Genomic DNA, 23,622 nt, shown 5'->3' on the forward strand with positions numbered 1-23,622 from the left:
AGGAAATTGAGACCGTCTTGGCTAATACGGTGAAACCCCTGCCTCTACTAAAAATACAAAAAATTAGCTGGGTGTCACCCGTCTCTACTAAAAATACAAAAAATTAGCTGGGTGTCATGGCACACGCCTGTAGTCCCAGATACTCCGGAGGCTGAAGAAGGAGAATGCTTGAACGTGGGAGGCAGAGGTTGCAGTGAGCCAATATTGCGCCACTGCACTCCAGCCTGGGTGATAGAGTGAGTCTCCTTCTAAAAAAAGAAAAAGACAGAAAGAAAGCAAGCAAGCAAGCTAGCAAACAAGCAAGACAAAACCAAAATATCAGAGATGATAAATTCGTTGATGGGATTAACAGCAGATTAGATGTTGCAGAAGAAATGATCAGGGAACATGGAACCATGAGTAATTGAAAATATGCAAAATGAAACTCACAGACAAAAGAGATTTTTTTTTAAATGAAAAGATTATCAGTGAACTGTAGGGCAGACTTAAGAGGCCTAATTTATGAGTAACGGGAGTCCTTGAAAAGGAGCGGGAGGAAAGGAAACATTTATTTTCTTTCTTTGTTATTTTTGTTAGGAATGGGGTCTCAGCATGTTGTGCAGGCTGGTCTCAATTCCAGGCCTCACTCAACATCTCCCGATTCGGCCTCCTGAAGGTGTGAGCCACTGTGCCTGGCCAATTTCTGAAGAAACAATAGCTGAAAAGTTCCCAATCATAATGAAAATTATAAATCCAGTGACCCAAGGAGCTGAGGAAACCGAAGCACAAGAAACATGAAGAAAACCACTCCCGGATCCATCAAAATAACATTGCTCAAATCCAGCCAGAAGAAAAAGACATTGCACATACACAGGAACAAAGATGAGGATTGCGTCAGCTTCCTTTCTGCTCCTGCCGGCCTCTACCAGAAGCAGCAATGCACGCGAGGAGACAGAGAAGCAACATCTTTAAGGTACTGAGGGCAGGGGAAGTTAGCCTAGAATACTATGCCAGAAAAAATAAATTCCCAAAACTGGAAGTGAAATAAGGACATTATAGAGATGTACAAAAGCTGACCGAATTCACTACCAGCCCGCCCACACTACAAGAAACGTCAAAGGAGTCCTCCAAGCAGAAGGAATCCAATACCAGATGAAAATCCAGATCTACACGAGGAAATGAAGAACAGCAGAAATGGGTAACTATACTAGGTATTTTCTCATTTTGTTAATTTCTTTTGTAAAAATTTGACCTTCCAAACAAAAGCAATAACAATGTGTTGTGGGGTTTATAATATGCATAAAAGCAAAGTGCATGTCAGCAATAGCGTCAAGGCCAGAAGGCGAGGTGTAATATCACTTGAAGGCTGACTGTGATCAGTTAAAAAGGTTTGCTCTAAGCCCTAAGGCAATTACTAAAATAACAAAAGAAAGAGTTATAGCTAATAAGTCAACAGAGGAGAAAGAATGGAATGATATAAAAACCGTGTGAACACTATGATAATTGCCCTTCCTATAGTAATTGCACTTCTGTCCAGTAGAAATACACCAGTGGCTGAAAATGCCCGTATAAGAATGACTAGAGCATTATATGTAATCGTAAAATCATACAACCAATTTAACTTCAAAAGTGTATGGAAAGGGCTAAATGAATGGCAGTTAAAATAAAAATAGAGAGAGAGAGAGGGCCCGGGCACGGTGGCTCAGGCCTGTAATCCCAGGACTTTGGATGGCCAAGGCAGGAGATTGAGACCATCCTGACCTACATAGTGAAACCCTGTCTCTACTAAAAATACAAAAATTAGCTGGGCGAGGTGGAGCGTGCCTATAATCCCAGCTACTTGGGAGGCTGAGGCAGGATAATAGCTTGAACTAGAGAGTCGGAGGTTGCAATGAGCCGAGATCGCGCCACTGCACTCCAGCCTGGTGACAGAGTGAGACTCCGTCGAGAGAGAGAGAGAGAGAGAGAGAGAGAGAGAGAGAGATCCCAGAACCTTAGCAGACCTTGATTTACGTTCTCATGTCGTATGGGAGACATGGAGGAGAGGAGGGTAAAGTTGGTCTTGTTCTGCCTTTCCATGAGAGCATGTGCTGGATAGAAGAAAGTTGCCAGCGGTTTAAGCATTTTTAAAATGCAAGAAACGCTCCATAGAACTGGCTTGAACTAGCCAACTTTAGACTTGGAAGCAAGCACACCACCCGACTGCGACACAGGGACAGTCGACCCTCACTCCTGCATCACCATGCCGAACACACGCCCATCCAACACGAGGCGGAGCCACCGCCTTTTGTAGAACTATTGTGCAGGCTCCAAAGCCTCGGAAAACCGGAGAGACGCATCTTGCCGGCTACGGTGGACACCCGTGCATTGGGTGATTCTGAAGCTAGAAGGGCAGCCAGATGGCCTTCGCCCCGTCCTGACCCTCGTCCACTGTAAGCTCAGGGGAGAGCGGGAGCCAGGGAGGTGAAGTGCACAGACTCGGCAGAGGCGGCGGGCAGAACCGCTGGGGTGAGAGGGCGCGGTGGCTTCCGGGCGGGAGCCGCTGCTGAAAGGAGGCCTGGGTTGTCCGGAGGGTGACTGTCAGTGGAATCTTTGGCGGAGAGTGGTTTGGAAGAATGGCGAGGGAAGAGCAGAGGGGAAGGTGGTGACCCTGAGCCCCCGGCCAGGGGAGAGGAGGCTGTGGTGTCCCTCCTCTCCCCTTACCTGGCGGAGGACAGACAGTGTTAGGAAAGGGGTTCTCCCTGGACTAGGCTAGTCCACCGCACTTCGGCTGCGCTGACCCCTGCGATTTCCCCACACGCGGGGCCCTCGTCTGCGGTGCTGTTCGTGCTACCCTGCCGCTGGGTTCGCGCACTCACTCTCCTGACATGCCTTGGCTCACCGCCGACGCGGATATCGCCGCCACAGACCCTTCCCACCCTCCTAGGGATCTTGAGTGCGCTTCCTTAGATGTGAGCTCTCTTTTACACGCTGAATTTGGCTATAGCAAAAAAGCCCTGACCAAGAGCTTGGGTTTCCTTCGGACCTGCACACAACTCCCCAACTCCCGCCTGCAACTGCGGCTCTTGGCTCGCCGGCTGGCAGCGTCCACCCAGCGTGGAACCGCGGCAGCTGCATCCCCTGCAGGCTGGCGGGCCGCCACTGGCAGGAGAAAGGACACAAGGCCTGCGTGGTGGGAAAGCATGGGAGACGTCGCCTTCCTACGGGGCGAGAAGGTCTCCCTACAGTCTTTGGAGACCAGATGGATGGAGGTATCCGTTTCAGGAACAAGGCGGATGCTCCTGAGGCCTGGCTCCGCACGGAGGCTCCTGGGTCCCGCGCGCCCTCTCCCTACCCGCTGTAGCCAGAGCTGCTTCACACATCTCAGCTGGCTTCCTCTTCCGCCTCTGCCTCCTCTTCCTCCCCAGCGGTCCTTGGAACAGCAAGGTCCCCAGCCCGTGGGAAAGACCTAGCCTCCTCTACAGCACTTGTAGAGGGAGTCGGATAGACGTCTCTTAACACCAGGAGGACAGAGACACCTTCCCTTGCTGCTTCTCTTGGCGCAGCCGGTCCAGGGGGCTGGCTCAGGGCCCAGGACTCCTCGCTCCTCCTGGAGGGCCTGGGTCGCGTGGACCAGGAGCTGGCCACATGGGCATCTCCCGCACTGCTCCTCAGGGAACGGGAGGCATTATCCTGCAGGGCCCACTCTTACCCATGAAAGACGCTCGGGAAATGCTCCCGCGGAAGCCGGAGCTCTGCGCGTTTGACCACTTCGGGGTTAAGTTTCCGTCCGCCCATCCTTCCTTTGGAGGGTCTTGGGGGAGAGGAGAAATGCTCGAGGACGATGCGCTTTGCAGCGTCTCAACCGAGACCAGAGGAAAGGAGGGTGCGTCTTCCTGGAAGAAGGTGGCCCGAGGCCTGCGATCGCAGGGAGGCTCGCGGAGCGGGAGCGCCCTCTCTCCGCCGAGCTATCCAGCGGCTTGCAGCATCCCACCTGGCGGACTCCTCTTCCTCTTGCTTCTCCTACTGCGGGTCTTCTATCCTGGTGTTCATTGAATGCCTATCTTCCTTTTGTGCCTCGGAACCTCTCACGCCCGCCACAAGTTACTGATTTCCTTGGTTGTTCTGAACTTTAAATAAGGTAATGCATGCAAGAGTGCCATAAATGCTCAGTAATTGTCATGTTATTATTTTCATCAGTAACATCATCTGAGTCATCAGTATTGTCTTTTTAACAGCTGCGTTTTTCATCGTCCGTATATAGTCACATACATTTGAACACTTTGTAATTATTGAGTAATAAATTCGTTCTGCTATTTTACAATAAAAAATAATGCCGCAGAATGTATTCTTACACATATACCTTGGCAGATGTAGGACAGAGGCTCTTCTTTTACCCATCCTGTGGCTAACCTATCAATGTATACACCTTTAATGAGATTTTGCCAGCAGTCAAAGCCTTCAGGGAAAATGTCCCTAGCTCTTTACCACATCGGATCAAGGACTCTGGACAATTGGCACAACATCCTGGAATCGCTGAAACGGAGATATTATTCTCTGCTCTCCTCTGTTGACTGTGTCTTTTCACGACGTCTTAATGACAGTGCTGGCGACAAGAGTGTAACCATGTCAGTGTTCTCCTGCTGTTCTTGCCTGTGTGGGTCTTCTCCCAAACCCGACTTTCCTCCAGCAGCTGCACTGAAAAAGGGGAGGGGGCTGCGGGGTGGGGGGTGGGGCGGTGGGAAGGGGAGGGGAGGGGAGGAGGAAATAAACTGAATAGGGAGGAAGCTTCTCACAGGCCAGGAGAAGGTAAGGACGGGAGTCAAAGACAGAATTTTCTTCAGCAAACAGTAAAAGGGGAAATTTGCAGAAGCTAAGAGTTTTTAAACCCTTTGCTCCATCACATAAGTAATCCCTGATTTTCTGTTACACAAATCAGCACTCCTAGTCCTCCCTCCCTCCTCACCCCCAATTCTGATTCCTGTTTACAAAGAATGTTCAAAAGCAAGGAATTATGTATAACAGTTCCCAGTTTACTCAGGAAATTCTCAGATTACAAAGAGACATTACAAATAAACAAGTGAAGAGAAGAACCTTGGTGGGTCCAACATAGTATGGCCATCATTTTATACTCAAAATATAGAAAGACAACCTCAGAATAAGAAAACTTTTAGAATTGAATAAATCAAGTTTATTATTAAAACGCAAAGGAAAAAAACCTCTCCAAATGCTGCTGATTTTCTGTTTTAAACTACTGTTAGACTGGGGAGCCGGAGAGTGGGAGAATCCGCCAAAGATTTTTGGATGAAAATTAATCATCCCTTGTCTACCATAGTCACACCCCAGTGCCCCTCAGATCCAATCCTTCGAAGGAGTGTCCAAGAGGTATAAAGCAAAGCCGGAAAAACAGTTTCCAAATTCTGGAGTTCGTTTTCTCTCATTGAAAATATAAATATCAGGCTAACACCTGTTGACACACAATAACAGAGACACAGAATCCCTCCCGGAAGACCGACGGCCCCACAGACCCTGTGGATGCCACAGTGGTTGATGAGGTTAAGTAACTTGGTTCAGGGTGTCGGGGCACACCTGTGCATGAGACTCTGTCTCTGCTGCTCCCCTCATCTCTAGGCGGATACCTCCTCACAATCCTCCCTTTCCTTGGGCCACTGACGCCTCTCTGACCAAGGAAGAGTCTCCCCGGCCCCCGCAGCTTCTCTCCTTTCCGGACCTTTACTTCTTGATCCTCACTCCATAGTGAGATGTGGCCTAAGGTAGGGGAAAGCCCAGCATGGGAATCCATCTGATGGCCTTTGGGTTACCCAGGGATTTGCCCGGAGACTAGATGAAAGTAGCAAAGGCTTTATTTAGTTCCCAGTATTCCAAACTGCAGCAACCCACCAGAAACACCCCCACTTTCAAAGACAGGCTTTGAGCAGAGGAACTTTAAATTCAAGATTAGATCCAGCACAGAAAACACTCCAGAGGTGGCCCGCCACTTGGGTTAGCTTCCAGCCACCAGGACCCAAGGCCCCTAAATGCTGTACAGCCTGTGTAGTACAATAACTTTGGTGGGTAGACATGTAACAGCCCTTCGAGCATGAACTTGGAGCATGAAGGGTAAAAAGGCCTGCTTTGGCCGGGAATTGAACCCAGGTCTCCCACGTGGGTAGGGAGAACGCCACCGCTGAACTACCAATGCGGGTGCGGCTTCACTAGATCTAATTTTGAAGAGTCTCTGGAAGGACTTTGAAGTGGTGTTTCTAAAATAGGTTTGTATAGGACTCTTGAGTAGACACAGCGAGCAAACAGAAAGGACACCCAGAGCAAAGTCTTGCATAGAGGACGTATGTCAGGCAACATTATCAAGTTATTTATAATGCATTTAAATCAACACACCGGATTTGAAAGAGCCTAATTGTGAAACAGGCTCTATACAACTAGATAACAGACCTCTATAGAAATACACAGGAAATTCATCCAGGCCTTTGTCTCTGGTCCTAGATCTGGCAAAAACCTCTGGAAATTTCATTTCCTCACTGATGATGTAATCTTTTTGCCAACCCATGTCTTGGTGCTTCCCAAACCCTTTCCTCCCAACCTTGAGACAATCACCAATTCTTTCCCTAAACAGGCTTTCAAAGACCCAGGAGCTGGAGATTTAGGGATGTGTTCAGGTTACTCCAGAAGATCTGTGGGATGTTCGAGCTTCTCTTCATCTACACCTCTTTTGAGTCATGTGAAAAAGCCAAGTATCTTGCTTCTAAACTCATGTTTTTAAGAAACCTACAAAAGTGGGAGTGAGTGAAAATTCACTCCAATATTTCTTTTCTTAACCACACTGTCTTTGGCCACTCCAGGAGGCTGTGTCGAGTGGCACATTTATCCCAGGGACCCAGAGCTTTTCTCCTCAGATGCGTCTTTTGAGTCTCTAGAAAAGTCCAGGGATCAAAATGACTGTCTTCCAAACTTTTGTGTCTTACAGAGATCTGCACAAGAGAAAGTGAAAATTTCACTCCAAGATTTCTTCCCATGGCAAACAACAGGAGGTTTAGGACAAGCCTCTGCTTTAAGTGCCTGTTGCTTTGTTAGCTCTGTTTTCCAAAGACATCTGTGTAAGCCTACTATAGAACATTCCCACCTCCATCCCCCCTGCCCCTTCATGTCTGCTCATAACACTAGAGTTTTTTTTTGTTTTTTGTTTTTTAACCCATGAGAGGTTATACCACATGGAACACTGATGGTTCAGTAATAGAATTGTCAACTCCCACACTGGAGACCCTGGTTCACTTCATAGGGTGAATGCATCTTATGTCTGCATCTGCTCTAGCCCCCTTCCCCTTTCTTCCTCCCTCCTGAGCTTACACACCTTTGTTACCGGCTGGTGTTCTGAAGTCCCAGGTTCTCGGTGTCTCAAACAAAGAATTGGACATGACACACACATGTAGCAAAGCAGCAAAAGACTTATTAAGCACAGTAACACTCTCAGAGAGGGGAGAATGGGCTGACCTCTGCAAATGAGATCAATGTAAGTTTGGTGAACTTTGGGCTTTGAGTCTTTCTATACTTTTTTTTTTCCTGCTTTTCCTGGGGCTGCCTAATCTCTACCCAGCATGTGCCTTCTGATTGATAGGTGGGTTGCTTAGTTACTTTGGCGCCTGTGCACTTCCGCATCATCTTCATCCCATAATTTTAAGTATATCCATGATATGCAGTCTATATGCATTAGCTTTAATGAGCTGATTATCACACGGGATCATTTTAAGGCTACTTTTTCTCTCTCATATGCATGCCTATCTCTGAGGAGCTGCCCTTACTGGTTTGCTCTGGATCTTGCCAGCCATAAGCTTTTGAGTCACTACTTTTATCTCACTTCCGTTTTCGCTGCTCAACTTCTGCTTCTGAGTAACTGGGATTACAGGTGCGTGCCACCACGCCTGGCTAAATTTGTATTTTTAGTAGAGATAGGGTTTCACCATGTTGGCCAGGCTGGTCTCGAACTTCTGACCTCAAGTGATCCACCCACCTTGGCCTCCCAAAGTGCTGGGATTACAGGCGTGAGACACCGTGCCCAGCCGAGACTCAGTCTTTAAAATAATGAAATAAAACAAAAACATAAACCTCAAACAAGCAAAAAGACAAACTATGATTTCAATCATTGTGAAGCTCTTGATCTAGTGTGTGTGTATATATATATATACACACACATATATATACACACACACCAAAAATACTATAATTTCAGAGAAGTGCTATAGGGTCTAATGTTTAACAACTTCTGGCATTTGACTGATGGTGTTTAAAGCTCTTCCACCATTTTCCAGGGGTATAAATCAAGGCAAGTTATTTGGCATTTACTACATTTTGGCTTCTTCATATGCAAGGGGGTTATGACAATAATACCTACCCCATGAGGACGGTATGAGGACTAAACGAAATGGTGTATCTATAGCCTGGGCTAATACCCATAGACACTGAATACTCAACTAGGTGGTAGCTAGTAGATTTTGAATTTGTATTTATTCTTACAGTTTTTAAGGTAAAATTTACTTTCATTGAAATGTTACCTGTATGTTTTTTGACAAATGAATACACTTATGGACTCATATCCCTATCAAGACAGAGACCATTTTTACCACCCAGAAATTTCTCTCATGTATCTTCCCAGTCAATCCCCTGCCAGAGGGAACCACTGTTATGATTTTTTTTTTTTTTTTTTTTTTTTTTGAGACGGAGTCTCGCTCTGTCGCCCAGGCTGGAGTGCAGTGGCCGCATCTCAGCTCACTGCAAGCTCCGCCTCCCGGGTCTATGCCATTCTCCTGCCTCAGCCTCCCGAGTAGCTGGGACTACAGGCGCCCGCCACCTCGCCCGGCTAGTTTTTTGTATTTTTTAGTAGAGACGGGGTTTCACCGTATTTAGCCAGGCTGGTCTCGATCTCCTGACCTTGTGATCCGCCCATCTCGGCCTCCCAAAGTGCTGGGATTACAGGCTTGAGCCACCGCGCCCGGCCTTGTTATGATTTTTTTCACCACAGATTAATTTTCCCCTTTTTAGAATTTCAAATAAATGAGAAGGTATGTGCTCTTTTGTGTCATTTATCTTCACAGACTTTAAAATAAAAAAGTTACAATTTTAAACCTTTTGGGCATGTCGTAAAAATCTCCTTTCCACCAGTAGCCACCAGTCACCAGTCTTCATTTCTCTCTCTCTCTCTCTCTGGTTTTTTTTTTTTTTTTGAGACAGGATCTTGCTCTGTCGTCCAGGCTGTAGTGCAGTGGCATGATCATGGCTCACTGCAGCCTCAACCTTCTGGGCTAAAGCAATCCTCCGACCTCGGCCTCCCAAATGGCTGGGACTACAGGTGTCCGCCACCATGCCCAGCTAATTTTGCTTGTATTTTGTGTAGAGACAGGGTCTCATTAAGTTACTCAGGCTAGTTTCAAACTCCTGAGCTCAAATGATCTCCGGGCCTTGGCCTCCCAAAGTGCTTGGATTACAGGTATGAGCCACTGTGCCTGGCTCAGTCTTCCTGTCTTGAAGCAACCAATGTTATTAGTTTTATGTGGGCCATCCCATGGCTTATCATTATTAATTCAGGTGTTTATACAAGGCTCTTTGAGAACTCAGTTTTAAAGGTTACTGTAACAACCCAGCCTAAAATGATATAAAATCAGTTTTAATATAACTGAAGTTTCTACATTCTGACTCCAAATGTCAGATTGTGACATTTTACCTTTCTCTCACTTTATGCCAAATTTACTTCAACTTCTGGCATCTGTCATTCTCATTTATGAACAAATATGTATCTAACAAATGTGGAAATACAAACCATGAGCCAAACAAAACCAAATCCTGGGCTTACCTAGCTGATAGTAAAAAATTCCCCCAAAATAACCACCCGATTACAGTTTCATGCAATGTGATAGGAGTAAGGCACAACTGTAGGGAGGTCAGAAGGTGCTTTTCAGAGGTGGAGACTACAGCTGTTCTCAGAAGGATAGAGGTTAGAAGAACCTTCCAGGCACAGAGTAAAGCACGAGCAAAAGCTCTGTGGAGGCCAGGAAGCTGGTAAATAGGGAATAAAAGAGGCCAGTTTGGCTGAGCAGAGAGAGCAGAATGGAATTGGTCTGAGTAGTGAGAAGAGATGGAGAAGTGGGCAAGGTGCCTGGCCATTCAGGGCTTGGTTAGTTAGGAGGTTTTGTCTAAGAGAATGGGAAGGTGTTGAAGTGGTTTGGGCTGGGAAGTGACAGGGTCACATCATATTTTGAAAAAGCCACTCTGCCTGTTGTGTTGAGATTAGAGAAGTGATAAAGGGAATATGGGTAAACCACAAGGAGACTAGGTCAGTAGTCCCTCCACCCCCACTCGCCAGGTGAAGGTAGCCTAGACTAGGGTTGTGATGGAGGAGATAGTAGAGGACAGATTCAAGGAAAATTTGGAAAGTAAAAACCAGTAGGATTTGCTGATGGATGGAATATAGGAGGGGTGAGGTAGATTATCAGGGATGTATCTTAGTTTTCTTATACAAGATGAATTCAGTTGCAATGAAATTGTTAATTGAAATTGACTTTAAATAATGGCATGACCTAAAGTTATGCAAACATTTGCCTTAGATAAAATTCCAAGTTTTCAAAGTTGTTAGCTGGGTGGACGGCATGGCTTTACTTCCTATTTCTTGGTATTTCCTAATCTTGTTGGAAAAAAAGTTTTTCTTTTTCTCAAAGGCTTGTTTCAGTGGAAGCCCATCTGCAAAATCTGTTATAAATTTAAGTTAGAAAATAATTACAAGTGCCATTGACACGTTGGTTATTGTTTTAGCTAGTGACCTAAGGCCACCTCTCGGGGGAGCTGGGGGCTGCCTTTTGAAGCCTGCGAGTCTGCACCGCGTGCCCGGGCGGGAGGTCAGACTCGGGCCGGTGCGGCAGCGCCAGGCCTGCAGTCCTAAGCGCGGGGTCGCCCCGGGCCCCCGAGGGAGTGTGTCTTCTGCCTCTTTAACCTGGCAGGGGCGGTTCAAGTGGCCGGGGAAATCAGCGATTTGCAGGGTCGCGGGCTGTTGCTTTGAAAGAGAGGCGGAGGGGAGAGAGGGATTTCCCGGTCCCGCTGCACTCGGTCCATTCCCTCAGTTAACTCATTTTCTTGGTCGACGCGGCCGCTAACCTGCTGGAACCCCTTGTGCGGTAGAGGCAGCTGGGTCCCGTTAAGGCCCCGCCGCGCCTGCGCCTTGGACTCTCCTGAGGCTGCAGAGCCGAACCCTGAGGAGCAAGCGGGCCGCAGGCGAGGGGCTGGGTGGCGGTTGAGACAGCGGCGGTACTGGCAGGAGTAGGTGAGGGTCGCGAGGCTGCCTTAGCTTCTAAGTGAGCGCGGTGCTTTTGGGAACGCGGGACAGGGGACCTGCGGCGCCAGGAGCGGGCCGGAGCGCAGCGGCGGGGCTGCCCTCTGGATGGGAAGTTAAGGTTTACCGCGACGTCCACCCAGGGTTTCCGAGGTGAGGGCGCTGCGCCAGGCCGGGCAGGCGGTGAATCCGGGACCCGCAGGCGCACAGCTGGGTCGAGGCGCGGCCGCCATGGCGCGTGAGGGGCGGGTGTGTGCACGCGGAGGCCTAAGTTCCCTGCGCAGGATTCTTCGCCTGCTGCTGCCGCCCTGCAGCCCACATCTCCTGGGCGCTGGGGAAGAAACTCCCTGGCGGTGTTCTGTGGCATCCCAGGGGGTGGAGGGACGGAGCAGCTTCGAGGGCACGTCCTCGTATATCATATGGAGGACACTGACCCCCCCACCGCATCTTGGAGGCCGGAAGTCGGTTCCCTCTGCGGACCTTAGAGGCGAGAGGGCTCGTGCCCCTGACTTGTAAAATTGGGATTTTTATTGGCCTCCGGGATTCTGCTCCTGGCGGTGTCTTCAGGCTGCTGATGGGCAAGCCAGGTGTGCCAGGTCCAGGATGCACATGAGGAGCGTTTGTAGCCATCACTGAATCACCTCATGACTAGCGGGGCAAGTCTCAAATTAACCGCAGGATTTCCAGTAGGTTGGATTGTGGGGTTGGTGTTTGCAGTCCAAAGAGTTGCTGTGATTTCCCTGTGTCTGTCTGTCTGTCTTTCTAGCTTCTTAGATAATCTCATTTGCCGTCCTTTCACCGAAGAGTTAAGCAAGACGTTTGGCGTGGTTTCCTCGCTTTCCTCCTATCTTTTGCTGCTAGAGCTACTTTGGAAAAGAAGTCTTTTCTTGCAGTGGTATCTTTTCTTTGGGTTCCAGTGTTGTTCATCCTTTCTTTGCTGAAAGAATGAATCCCAGTGCTTCAGGAAGTTAAAGAAAAGTGATCTGCTGGTAGTGTTTAATCTTTGTTCTGAGTTGATGTGTGTTAGCAGCTTTCTTTTTGTTTTTAAATTGTATTAGTAAAATTTCACCAGTGAACCAGAAGCTCTTTTTTTCTATTGTGACATGCTAGCTTTAAGATTTCTGAGAACTTCGTGTCAAAGAAATCTTCGAAAAGTTACTGAAGTATACAGAAGAAGTTCACAATTTTAAATGTGCAGGTGGTCCGGGCGCAGTAGATCACACCTGTAATCCCAGCACTTTGGGACGCCAAGGTGGGTAGATCACTTGAACCCAGGGTTTCCAGACCAGCCTGGGAAACGTGGCAAAACCCTATCTCCACTAAAAATACAAAAGTTAGCTGTGTGTTGTGGTGTGTGCCTGTAGTCCCAGCTACCCCGTAGGCTGAGGTGGGAGGATCACCAGATCCCAGGATGTTGAGATTGCAGTGAGCCGTGATCATGGCAGTGCACTCTGGCCTGGATGGCAGAGTGAGACCCTGTCTCAAAAAAAAAAAAAAAAAAAAAAAAAAAAAGTACAGGTAACGAATTTTTACCAAGTGAACCACCACAGATCAAGAAATAGAACATTACTAGACTGGGGTATATTTGTAGGAGTGGCATTGTTGGTTTTAGAGGCATATGAATGATAAAACTTTAGTATTACATATTGTTGAACATTTTCCCAAAGTGGTTGTACCATTTAGTAGGGATATTCTGGTTACCCCACATCCTTGCTGATGCCTGTCAGTTAAAAATTATTTTGCCATTTTAGTAGGGGAGCAGTAATATATCAGTGTGGTTTCATTTTGTGTTTTCCTGGTATTGAGATTGAGTATCTTTTATTGCCATTTATATGTCCTCTTTTGTGAAGTGCCTGTTAAATCTTTTTATCCAGTTTTCATTGATATGCTTGTTTTTCTGTTGATTTGTGATACTTTATTCTGGATATACATCCTTTCTAGGATATATATGTATTGCATTTCCCTTTTTTCAATCTGTAGCTTGCCTTTTCACTCTTTTAATGGTGTTTTTTCATGAATGGAGATTCTCTAACTTTTTTTTTTCTTTTTGAGACAGGATCTCACTCTGTTGCCCAGGCTGGAGTGCAGTGGCACAATCACAGCTCGCTGCAACCTTGTCCTCCCAAGGCTCAGGTGATCCTCCTGCCTCAGTCCCCAAGTAGCTGGGACCTACAGGGGAGCACTACCAAACTCAGCTCTTTTCTATATTTTTAGTACAGATGGGGTTTTGCCACATTGCATAGGCTGGTCTGGAATTCCTGGGCTCAAGTGATACACCTGCCTTGGCCTCCCAAAGTGCTAGGATTACAGGCATGAGCCACTGCACCCAGCCTGAGATTCTTAATTTTAATGAAATTATACTTTATCAATCTTTTCCTTTATGGTTACTGCTTTTTGTGTCCTGCTTAATAAGTCAATGCCTAACTTAAGAGTATGAATACATTTTTCTGTGTTGACCTTATAGCAATTTTATTTTAGTTTTTGTATTTTTTTTTTTTTCATACAGGGCCTCACTCTGTTGCCCAGGCTAGAGTGCCATGGCAGGATCTCAGCTCACTGCAACCTCCACCTCCTGGCTCAAGTGATCCTCCCACCTCAGCCTCCTGAGTAGCTGTGACTATAGGTGTGTGCCACCATGCCTGGCTAATTTTCATATTTTTTGTAGAGATGGGGATTCAACATGTTTCCCAGGTTGGTCTCAAACTCTTGGGCTCAAGTAATCTTCCTGCTTCAGCCTCCCAGAGTGCTGGGATTACAGGCGTGAGCCACCCCACCTGGCTATGATTCACTTTTTACTACATGGATGTGTCTGCTTCATCCGGCACCATTTATTGAAAAGATCATCCTTTTCCTTCTGCACCGTGTGGCACTTTTTTTCATAAATCGAATGACTGTATGGTCATCTGATTTATGAAATTAGTGTGGGTCTGTTTCTGTTTCTGAACCAACCTGGGCAAATAGTGAAATCCCATCTCTACAAAAAATAAATATAATAAATAAATGAATAAAATTTTAAAAATAAGTGCATAGAGCATATGGAGTCATAGATGATAATTTATAAATGTCAGTTTCTTGGCTACATACAGGTGCTGGTAATTCAGATGTGTTGGGTGTTCAGGCAAAATGTATTAAGTGAATTATATGGTATTCAGAATGATTGCTAGATGTTCATTGTGACTTGAATTAGATGTTATTTGAGCCCCACAGAGCTACAGTTTTGACTCTTTTATTTATTTATTTGTCTTTTTAAAATTTTTACAATCTTCCTGTCAAGGCAGTGACTCTTTTATACTTAATTGTTCTTAGGTATTTAATTACCAGGAAAACTATAGATCGTACCTAAATAAGTGTTAAGCCATTTAAAGGGCTGATGTGATGTGATGTGAACAATAGTATTCTACATAAGAGTTTTTGGACTACCTCGAATAATTTTTTTTTCTCTTGAGACAGTGTCTTGCTCTGTCGCCCAGGCTGGAGTGCAGTGGTATGATCATCGCTCTCTGCAGCCTTGACCTCTCAGGCTCAAGCAGTCCTCCCACCTCAGCCTCCTTAGTAGCTGGGTCTATAGGCATGCACCACCATGCCGGGCTAATTTTCTATTTTTTGCGGACAGGATTTTCCTGTAGTGCCCACACTGGTTTCAAACTCCTGGGCTCAAATGATCCTCCACCTTGGCATCCCAAAGTGTTGGGATTACAGACCTGAGCCATCACACCTGGCCATTTTAGTTTTAATAATTTTTATATTTTCCTAATTTAAAAGTTTTACTAAAATCTCTTACAGCTATTATTTATGAATATAGTATTCATTGTTGTTATGATTATTTTGTATGTGGTTAATCTCATTTTCAGTATAAGCTCCTGGAAATTAGAGATTTTGTCTCTTTTATTCACCACTGTATTCTCAGTACTTGACCTTGCCTGGCATGAAACAGATATTGAATAAATATTTGTTAAATGAATGAATGAATGAATGAACATACTAATACCATATTCAACAATCTCCAAGTATCACAGTTTTCACCATTTAACAAATAAAATAGCTGGTATAGAGCAGAGTCATGGTCAACCTGCCATAAAAGGAAATGTCAGTGAAAAATAAACCTTTGTATGTGTAGCTGCTGAGATTTGGGGGCTTTTGTTACTGTAGCATAACCTAGCGACAGCTCAGTGAGACAGTGTATAGAATATACGTGTGCAGATAGACCAGACTGACCAGTAGATGAGATTCCAAAGATAGTTCAATAAGCATTAACTAACTACACCCACACACTCTTTTCTAAATTATTTTTATTATTTTTTATTTTTTATTATACTTTAAGTTCTAGGGTACATGTGCACAACATGCAGATTTGTTACATAGGTATACATGTGCCATGTTGGTGTGCTGCACCCATTAACTCGTCATTTACATTAGGTATATCTCCTAATGCTATCCCTACCCACCCCTCCTCACAATAGGACCCGGTACACCCACACACTCTTAATTCCCTAACAGAAAGAATCGAATTCTTGTTCACTAAGATCTGCCTCAAATATTACTTACTTTGTGAAAACTTCCCTGGCTACTCAAGTATTTAGTAAGGACTCTATTTTCTCCCCGCAAGGCTGGAGTGCAGTGGTGCCATCATAGCTCACTGTGCTCTAACTCAAGGCTCAAGGAATCCTCCTGCCTCAGGCTCCCAAGTAGCTGAGACTACAAGTGTGTGCCACCATGCTTGGCTAATTTTTCATTTTTTATTTTCAGAGACGGGGTCTTACTGTGTTGCCCAGGCTAGTCAGGACTGTTGATTACATATGACAGAAACCCAACCAACTCTAGTTCCCCACCACCTTTCAACCTGCTCCTCCCTGGGTCTTCCCAGTCTCTGTAAATGGCAGCTCCGTCCTTCAAGTTGCCCAAGCCCCAAATCTCAATGTTAACCTTGATTTCTCTCTTTTATCTCATAGGCAATCTGAAGGCAAATGCTGTTTAGATGCAGGTGAAGGTTCCTGGTGACCCAGGCTCTCACCAGCAGATTGTCCCTTACCGTCCTCCTGAGGTTGTCTGGAGCTTCAGTGCTGTGTGCTCTTGGCCTCCACGCCGGGGTACCACCGACTCCCACTGTCCAGGGCTTCCGGTGGACTCTCCGAGGCACTGATGCAGAAACTTCCCCATTCGGTGCACCAAGAGCAGCCTCACACGGTGTGGGCCGACAGGAAGAGCTGCCAGATCCAACAGGTAAAAGTCCCGAGGCATTGCCAGCTGGATGGGGTCAGAGTCCTCTTTCTATTATGACTCAGATGTGAAGGGAAGATGCCAAGGGCCCTAAACATCGCAGGGCCTTGCCTGGCATGAAACAGATATTAAATAAATAGTTGTTAAATGAATGAACAAATATTCACAGCGTGTGCCACCCACAACCTGCAGTGCCGTAGTCAGGTGGAAGTGATTTTACTTCGGGAGAGGACAGTGTTCTCTCCAGGACTTTTCCTTAGTAGCTAGATCTGCATCCCTCTCCTCTCTCTTCCCCTTTCACCCCTCATTCTCTGCCCCCATTTCTCTCTCTGTTTCCACCCTGCCATCCCCTTTCACCTGCCTTCTCCCCTTCAGCTCTCATGGCTCACCCCCTCCCTGTCCACCCGCATCCCCCAGGCTAAGGCCCCTGCACTGTCCTGGGTGGGGAGATGTGTCTGGTTTTAGGCACTGCCCTCTAGATGTGTCCAGGATGGGGAAACATGGCTCAGTTGCCAGTATAATGGGTTGAAAGAGTGGCCACTCTTGAAGGCCTTTCCCGTCTCCCATTCCAGAATCCTGTAGGACGTAGAATTTATGGGCCACAGTGGAATTCTTGGTTCCCAGGACCGTGTGGTGGACGCCTTCTTTCCCTGAGCCTTCATGGGGTGACTGTTAGGTACCAGGCCCTGGTCTGGGCTAGAGGCCCCATAATGAGTAAATCTCTGGTCACTACCCCGCGGAACCCACCACTGCAGGCATTGAGGGGGGAGAAAGAAAGGGGCATGGCCTGTTTGTGTCCTTCTCACGTGGCCGCCCACCAGGTCCTGGGACAGTAGGAGCCAGTGCAGGGAGAGAAGTCCAGTGAGAATGGCAAATGGACGACGTCAGACCCAGGGGCTGAGGCCCCCACCTGCAGCCGGGCAGCTTCTGGAGTGGACAGGGAGCAGCAGGGAAGGTCTGGCCTGGTGTTCTGGGGTCCACTGTCTCATTTCATTCTTGTGGGCACCAGAACTTATCCAAAGACAAGACTCAGTGTTTCTGGCAACAGTGGGCCAGAGACAGAATGTGTTTCAGAGGAGGAGGAAGGGGCTGTACCCCATGGAAACAGTATATGGTTTTACAGTAGTGTGTCTTTCTCTAATAACTAGTTAGCGTGTTCCTGTTAATGGAAAATGTTGATGGTGTAAGTTCCCCTGGATGTTCTCATCTTCATGTAAATTTGTTCATTTCCTGCCTTCCTTCCCTCCCACTCTCTTTCTCTCTCTATTCTTTCCCTCCCTCCCTCCCTCCCTTTCTTCCTCCCTCCCTCCCTCCCTTCCTTCCTTCCTCCCTTCCTTCCTTCCTTCCTCCTTCCCTCCCTCCCTCCCTTCTTTCCTTTCTTCCTTTCTTCTTTTCTTTTTCTTTCTCTCTCTCTCATGCTGTCTCTTTTTCTTTCCTTTTCGTTCTCTCTACTTTTTTGAATAGACCACACTGTACTGAAGCCTACATTATTTACCAAAATCTCTGGAGCTGCTTCTATCTTGCAGGCAGGGAGCTCGTCCTGTAGCCCTTAGCTCCTCCCAGCCCCCTCCTCCTTTGATTTGTGGGTGCCACTAGGGCAGCTGCTGAGTCTCAGTGGTTCCTAGTCTTCACCAAGTTCTGCCCACCCAGATGGTTTGTACCTGTCCTTACCAGAAGCCTGCACTGTCCAGATCACTGAGTCTTCTTCTACCTAACTGACCTGCTATCTGTGTTCTGGGGGCACCCCAGGGTTAGAGGTAAATGGCACAGGCGTTGAAATCTCCAACTGCTCTGACTTCAGGTGGGTGAACTTCAGTGTGAAGTACTAACCACACAAGAGCAGGATGCAACCAAAACCTTGGTATGGGGCTGCTGCATCCTCATTTAAAAAAATTAATAGACTTTATTTTTTAGAACAGTTCTAGGTTTACAGAAAAATGGAGTGGATAGTACAGAGAGTTCTAGGCTCCCCTGTCCTCCAGCACACAATTTCCCCTATTAGTATGTTGTATTAGTGTGGTCCATTCGTTACAATTGATGAACCACTATTGATACATCATTATCAACTAAAGTCGGTAGTTCACATTAGAGTTCATTCTTTGAGTTTCACAGATTATGGGTTTTGGCAATTACATAATGTCCTAAATTCCCCAATAGAGCATCATGCAAAATAGTTTCACTGCTGAAAATTCCCTGTGCTTCACCATTTCTTGCCTCCTCCTCTCCTCCACCCCTGACAACCACTCATCATTTTACTACTTCTATCTTTTTGACTTTCCAAGAACGTCCTAGAGTTGGAATCGTACAGTATGTAGGTTTCCAGACTGGCTTCTTTCTAGCATTATGTACTTAAAGTTCCTCCATGTGCTTTCATGGCTTGATAGCTTGTTTTTTAAAATCACTGAATCAGATTTCATTGTATGGCTACAACAGTTTGTTTATTCATTCACTTGGTGAAAGGCATCTTGGGTACTTCCAAGTTTTGACAATGGTGATAAAATTGCTGTAAGTACTTATGTGCAGGATTTTGAGTGAACTTAAGTTTTCCAGAGTGACTGTACCCTTTTGATTTCCACTAGCTATGGAGAGTTCTGCTTGCTCCTCATCTCTGACAGCATTTGGTGTGTTCACCTTTTTGCATTTTAGCCATTGTAATAGGTTTACAGTGATATCTCATTGTTGTTTTAATGTGCAATTCCCTCATGACAAATGATTTTGAGCGTCTTTTTCATATGCTTTTTGGCATCTGTATATCTTATTAATGAGGTGTTCAGATCTTTCACTTTTTTTTTTTTTTTTTTGCTTTGTGTTCTTTAGTTCTCAGAATTCTTCATATATTTTGGACAGCAATTTTTCCATCAGATTATTTTGTAAATATTTTCTGCCACTATGTGACTTGCTTTTTCCATTCTCTTAACAATGTCTTTCACAGAGCTGAAGTTTTTAATTTTAATGAGGCTCAACTTAATTTTTTTCATTAGTAGATTGTGGTTTTGGTTTTGTATCTAAGAAGCCATCATCGAACCCAAGATCCCTGAGATTTTCTCCTGTGTTATCTCCTAGGATTCTTATGGTTTTGCACCTTACATTTACGTGTAAGATTTATTTTATAAAGGGTATAACATGCATACCTGGATTTATTTATGTATTTTTTTGCATGTGGTTGTCCAGCTGTCCTAGCACCACTAGTTGCAAAGGCTATTTTTGCTGTTTTAAGTTGTCTCTAAACCTCCATGGAAGATCAGTGGACTGTATGTAGGCCTGCTTCTGGGCTCTGTATTCTTTTCCATGGATCTATTTGTGTGTGTTTTCTCTTTTTACCAGCTTCACACTATTTGGGTTACTGTAGCTTAATGTAAGTCCTGAAGTTGGTAGTGCCAAACCTCAGGGGTTTTCTGAACTTCGTCATGAGAACCTGGTTGAGATCATTGTAGTAAAACTTGGAAATGTGTAAGATTCCCCCTTAGTCTGGGTTTCAAGGAGTTTTTAATGCTCTAGCCAGACCACCTTCAGCTTCTAGTAATCTGTTAATACTATTTAAGTGCTCCTTCCAGTTGCTGACTCCAGTAGCTTCTCTTCCCAGTGAGCTGTGACTCCTTGTGTGTTAGCCTGTCTTTCTCATTTTTAGGGTAGCAGTTTTCCCTGTGACCTTAGTTCTCTGGTCCATCCTAGAAGGGTTGACTTTCAGTTCATTCAGCCTTTTTTCTAGCTGTGAGGACAAGTGATGACTGCGTAGCTCTTTCCATGTTGGAATAGAAACCCAAAAGTTCGTTTAAATAAGTACTTGTTATAAAAGTCACCCATTGTCAATGTACAACTCAATGATTTAAGTTGATTTATAGAATTGTGCAGCCATCAGCAGAGTTCAACTTTAGCACATTTTGTCACTTCCCCATGTTCCCTTGAACCTCCTTGTAATCATTTCCTAATCCCTGGTCCCCATGACTGAGTCTGAATAGAATAAATATTTGGAAAGCAGACTTCATTATATTTACATTTTCATGTGTTTGGGACTTTATATAGTGGACTGTTGTGTTTGTTTTGTGACAAGTAGAGAATAGATTGCATTCTAGGGATGGTTTTTTGGGGAACATAATAGTGGTCCTGTTTATGGTCCTGTTTATGGCTCTCCTTGAATTGGTTCATCTGTGTTGGTGACTGTTATTTGCTACCAAACCTTGTCTGGTGAGCAGAAGAAAAAGAATTATTTATTCATTTACTTACTTAATTAATTAATTAATTAATTTTTGAGATGGAATTTTGCTCTTGTTGGCCAGGCTGGAGTGCAATGGCACAATCTCAGCTCACTGCAACCTTTGTCTCCTGGGTTCAAGCGATTCTCCTGCCTCAGCCTCCCGAGTAACTGGGATTACAGGCATGCGCCACCATGCCCGGCTAATTTTATATTTTTAGTAGAGATGTCGTTTCACCATGTTGGTCAGGCTGGTCTCAAACTCCCGACCTCAGGTGATCTGCCCACCTCGGCCTCCCAAAGTGCTGGGATTACAGGCATGAGCCACTGCACCCGGCCAGGAAAAGGAATTTTTAAAAATCTGCTATTAAAATCAAGATGATACATTTTCACATAATAATATGTGGAGTTAAGTACTGAAGCATCTTTATTTTAATTTTATTTTTTTGAGATGGAGTTTTTGCTGTGTTCCTCAGGCTGGAATACAATGGTGTGATCTCAGCTCACTGCAACCTCCACCTCCTGGGTTCAAGTGATTCTCCTGCCTCAGCCTCCTGAATAGCTGGGATTACAGGTGCCTGCCATCACGCCCAGCTAATTTTTGTATTTTTAGTAGAGACAAGGTTTCTCCATGTTGGCCAGGTTGGTCTCTAACTGTTGATCTCAAGTGATCCACCTGTCTTGGTCTCCCAAAATGCTAGGATTACAGACATGAGCCACAGCCGGACCTGAACCATTTTTATTCTTTCAGAAATGTGATTGATAACAGTAGAGCCACACTCCTCACGTGCCTGAAATACCCCTCATTGTCTTCTTCAGGTGTCAAGGGCTCTGGAACAGCCACATACAGGTGAGGGCAAGATTTTTACTGTAGTTCTTTCATTGATTGATTGATTGATTGATTTTCTCTTAGAGGGGTTAGCATCCATGTATCTGAAATTGAAACTCAAGAGGAGAGATAGGCACCTGTACTAGTTTTCTCTTGCTGCCTATTATCACATTACCACAAACCAGTGGTTTGAAACCACAGAAGTCTGGAATGAAGCGGCTGGGTTCTCTGATCAGAGTCATGTGAGGCTAAAATCCAGGATTGGGCTGGCTGTGTTATGTTTTCTAGAGCTCAAGCTGTTTTTCCAAGTCCACTACAGATATTGAAAGAGTTCCTATTCTTGTTTGTGGGGGGACTGAGGGCCCTTTTTCTGTGCTGGCTGTCAGCCCGGAGACACTCTGATTCCAGAGGCCAGGAAAGCAATTTCCTCCTTACCTGTCTTTTCATCTTTCAACCAATAACAACTCAAGGAGTTGTTCTCAAGCTCCTACCTTCTCTGTCTTCATCTTCTCCAACCAGCCACAGGAAGCTCTGTCATGTATGGAGTGATGTGATTAGATCCAGTTCATGCAGGCAACCTTACCATCTTAAAGTCATATAACTGGCATATAACAACATAATCACAGGAATGATGTCTCATCACCTCAACAGGCTTTAGAGACAAGGGTGTGGCATGTTTGGGGACCATTTCAGAAATTCCATCTACCACAGTCAGACACTTACATTCCCCCATCTGCAAAATGCATTCACCCTCTCCCCTAAGGTTTCCAGCTTTCATGTCATTAAAGCACTAGTTCAACATGAAAACTGTCATGTAGACCACATCAGATCAAAAGTTTAAAATCCCAACTAAAACATCCACACCTGGTGTTGATGAGGCTTCTGAGGGTGTCCATTAAGTACAGATCCTTGACATAATTCCCTTCCCTCCGTCGAACTGTGAAACTGAACAAACAGCTTATCTGCCCCTAATGTGAAATGATGGGACAGACAGACATAGAATAACAACTACAGGGATTCTCATTCAAAACGAGGGAACATGGAGGCGATAAAGAAGTCACTGACCCAAAATAGTTTGGAAATGGAGCTGGGCAAAATCCAGCAGGAGTTTCTTAATTAGGATCCACAACCTGGGACCGACCCACTGTCCTGTGGGTCTTTGCCTCTGGGCTCTCTGCTCTGCATTTCTTGAAACCATTATTATTTATCTTTTTTCTCACACTCTTTTGCGTATGGCTCCTATTGCACTCAAAATGTTTTTGAGATTCATCCACGTTGTTTTGTGTGTCAACAGTTTGTTCCTTTAGGCATTCCATGGAATGAATGTATCACAGTTTATTGATCCATTCTTGTATTGACAGATACTTGAATATTTTGAGTTTTTCCTATTATCAATAAAACTGCTATGAACATTCTTGTATAAATCGTTTTCTGGACATATGTTTGAATTTCTCTTGGATAAATGCTTAGGAGTTACTGAGTCATAGAATAGGTAGTTGTTTAGTTCTGTAAGAATATGCCACACATTTTTTTCCCAAAGTGTGTATACTATTGTACATTCCAACCATTAATGTCTGAAGGTGAGAAAGCTTTTGCTACTTCCAAAGAGGCCTCTCTATATACATGTAATTTTTTGTAACTGGAGACAGGCTGATGACTTCAGGGACATGAGCATGGGATACAGGACACCTGTCATCACCACCACCATGAAGTTGGGATTTGGGAAGGAGGTTAGTCATATAAGAAATCCTGTGACCAGCATGAGCTCCTGTCAGACCACACAGGGCACTCGAGTGAACAGGGCACAGGGGGCCCTGGGGTCATGGTAAGAAAGTGTCTCATTGGTAAAACCTTTTCCTTTGGGGAGGTAAATAAATTATTTCTTCCTTCTTGGTAGCCCTTGAAGATAAGGATGGTCAAACAAAATAATATCATACCTGGAGAAATTCAGATCTTGCTAAGATTTACTGGTTGGGAATCCAAAGTTAATGTCAAGAAGCAGCCGCCAGTTGGGATCAAATGTGAGCCTATGGATCAAGGTGCGTACTCAGACACAGAGAGCTTTCTGAAAGATGCTACCAGTAGTTTTTCCAG

General features: G+C 45.3%; 1 protein-coding gene across 1 annotated transcript in view; it reads left to right on the forward strand.

Annotated features, from left to right (window-relative positions):
- Window positions 1–11,878: 11,878 nt before the first annotated feature.
- LOC105479025 (NBPF member 15) overlaps window positions 11,879–23,622 on the forward strand; it is a 48,282-nt gene continuing 36,538 nt past the window's right edge. The window contains 5 exon segments of the mRNA XM_071069979.1: window positions 11,879–11,976; window positions 13,797–13,913; window positions 16,240–16,510; window positions 21,451–21,549; window positions 23,426–23,567. Coding sequence (XP_070926080.1) covers window positions 23,517–23,567 — 51 coding nt within the window. The 5' untranslated portion in view covers window positions 11,879–11,976; window positions 13,797–13,913; window positions 16,240–16,510; window positions 21,451–21,549; window positions 23,426–23,516.

Source organism: Macaca nemestrina, chromosome 1 (assembly GCF_043159975.1).
Source record: "Macaca nemestrina isolate mMacNem1 chromosome 1, mMacNem.hap1, whole genome shotgun sequence".
Lineage (NCBI taxonomy): Eukaryota > Metazoa > Chordata > Mammalia > Primates > Cercopithecidae > Macaca > Macaca nemestrina.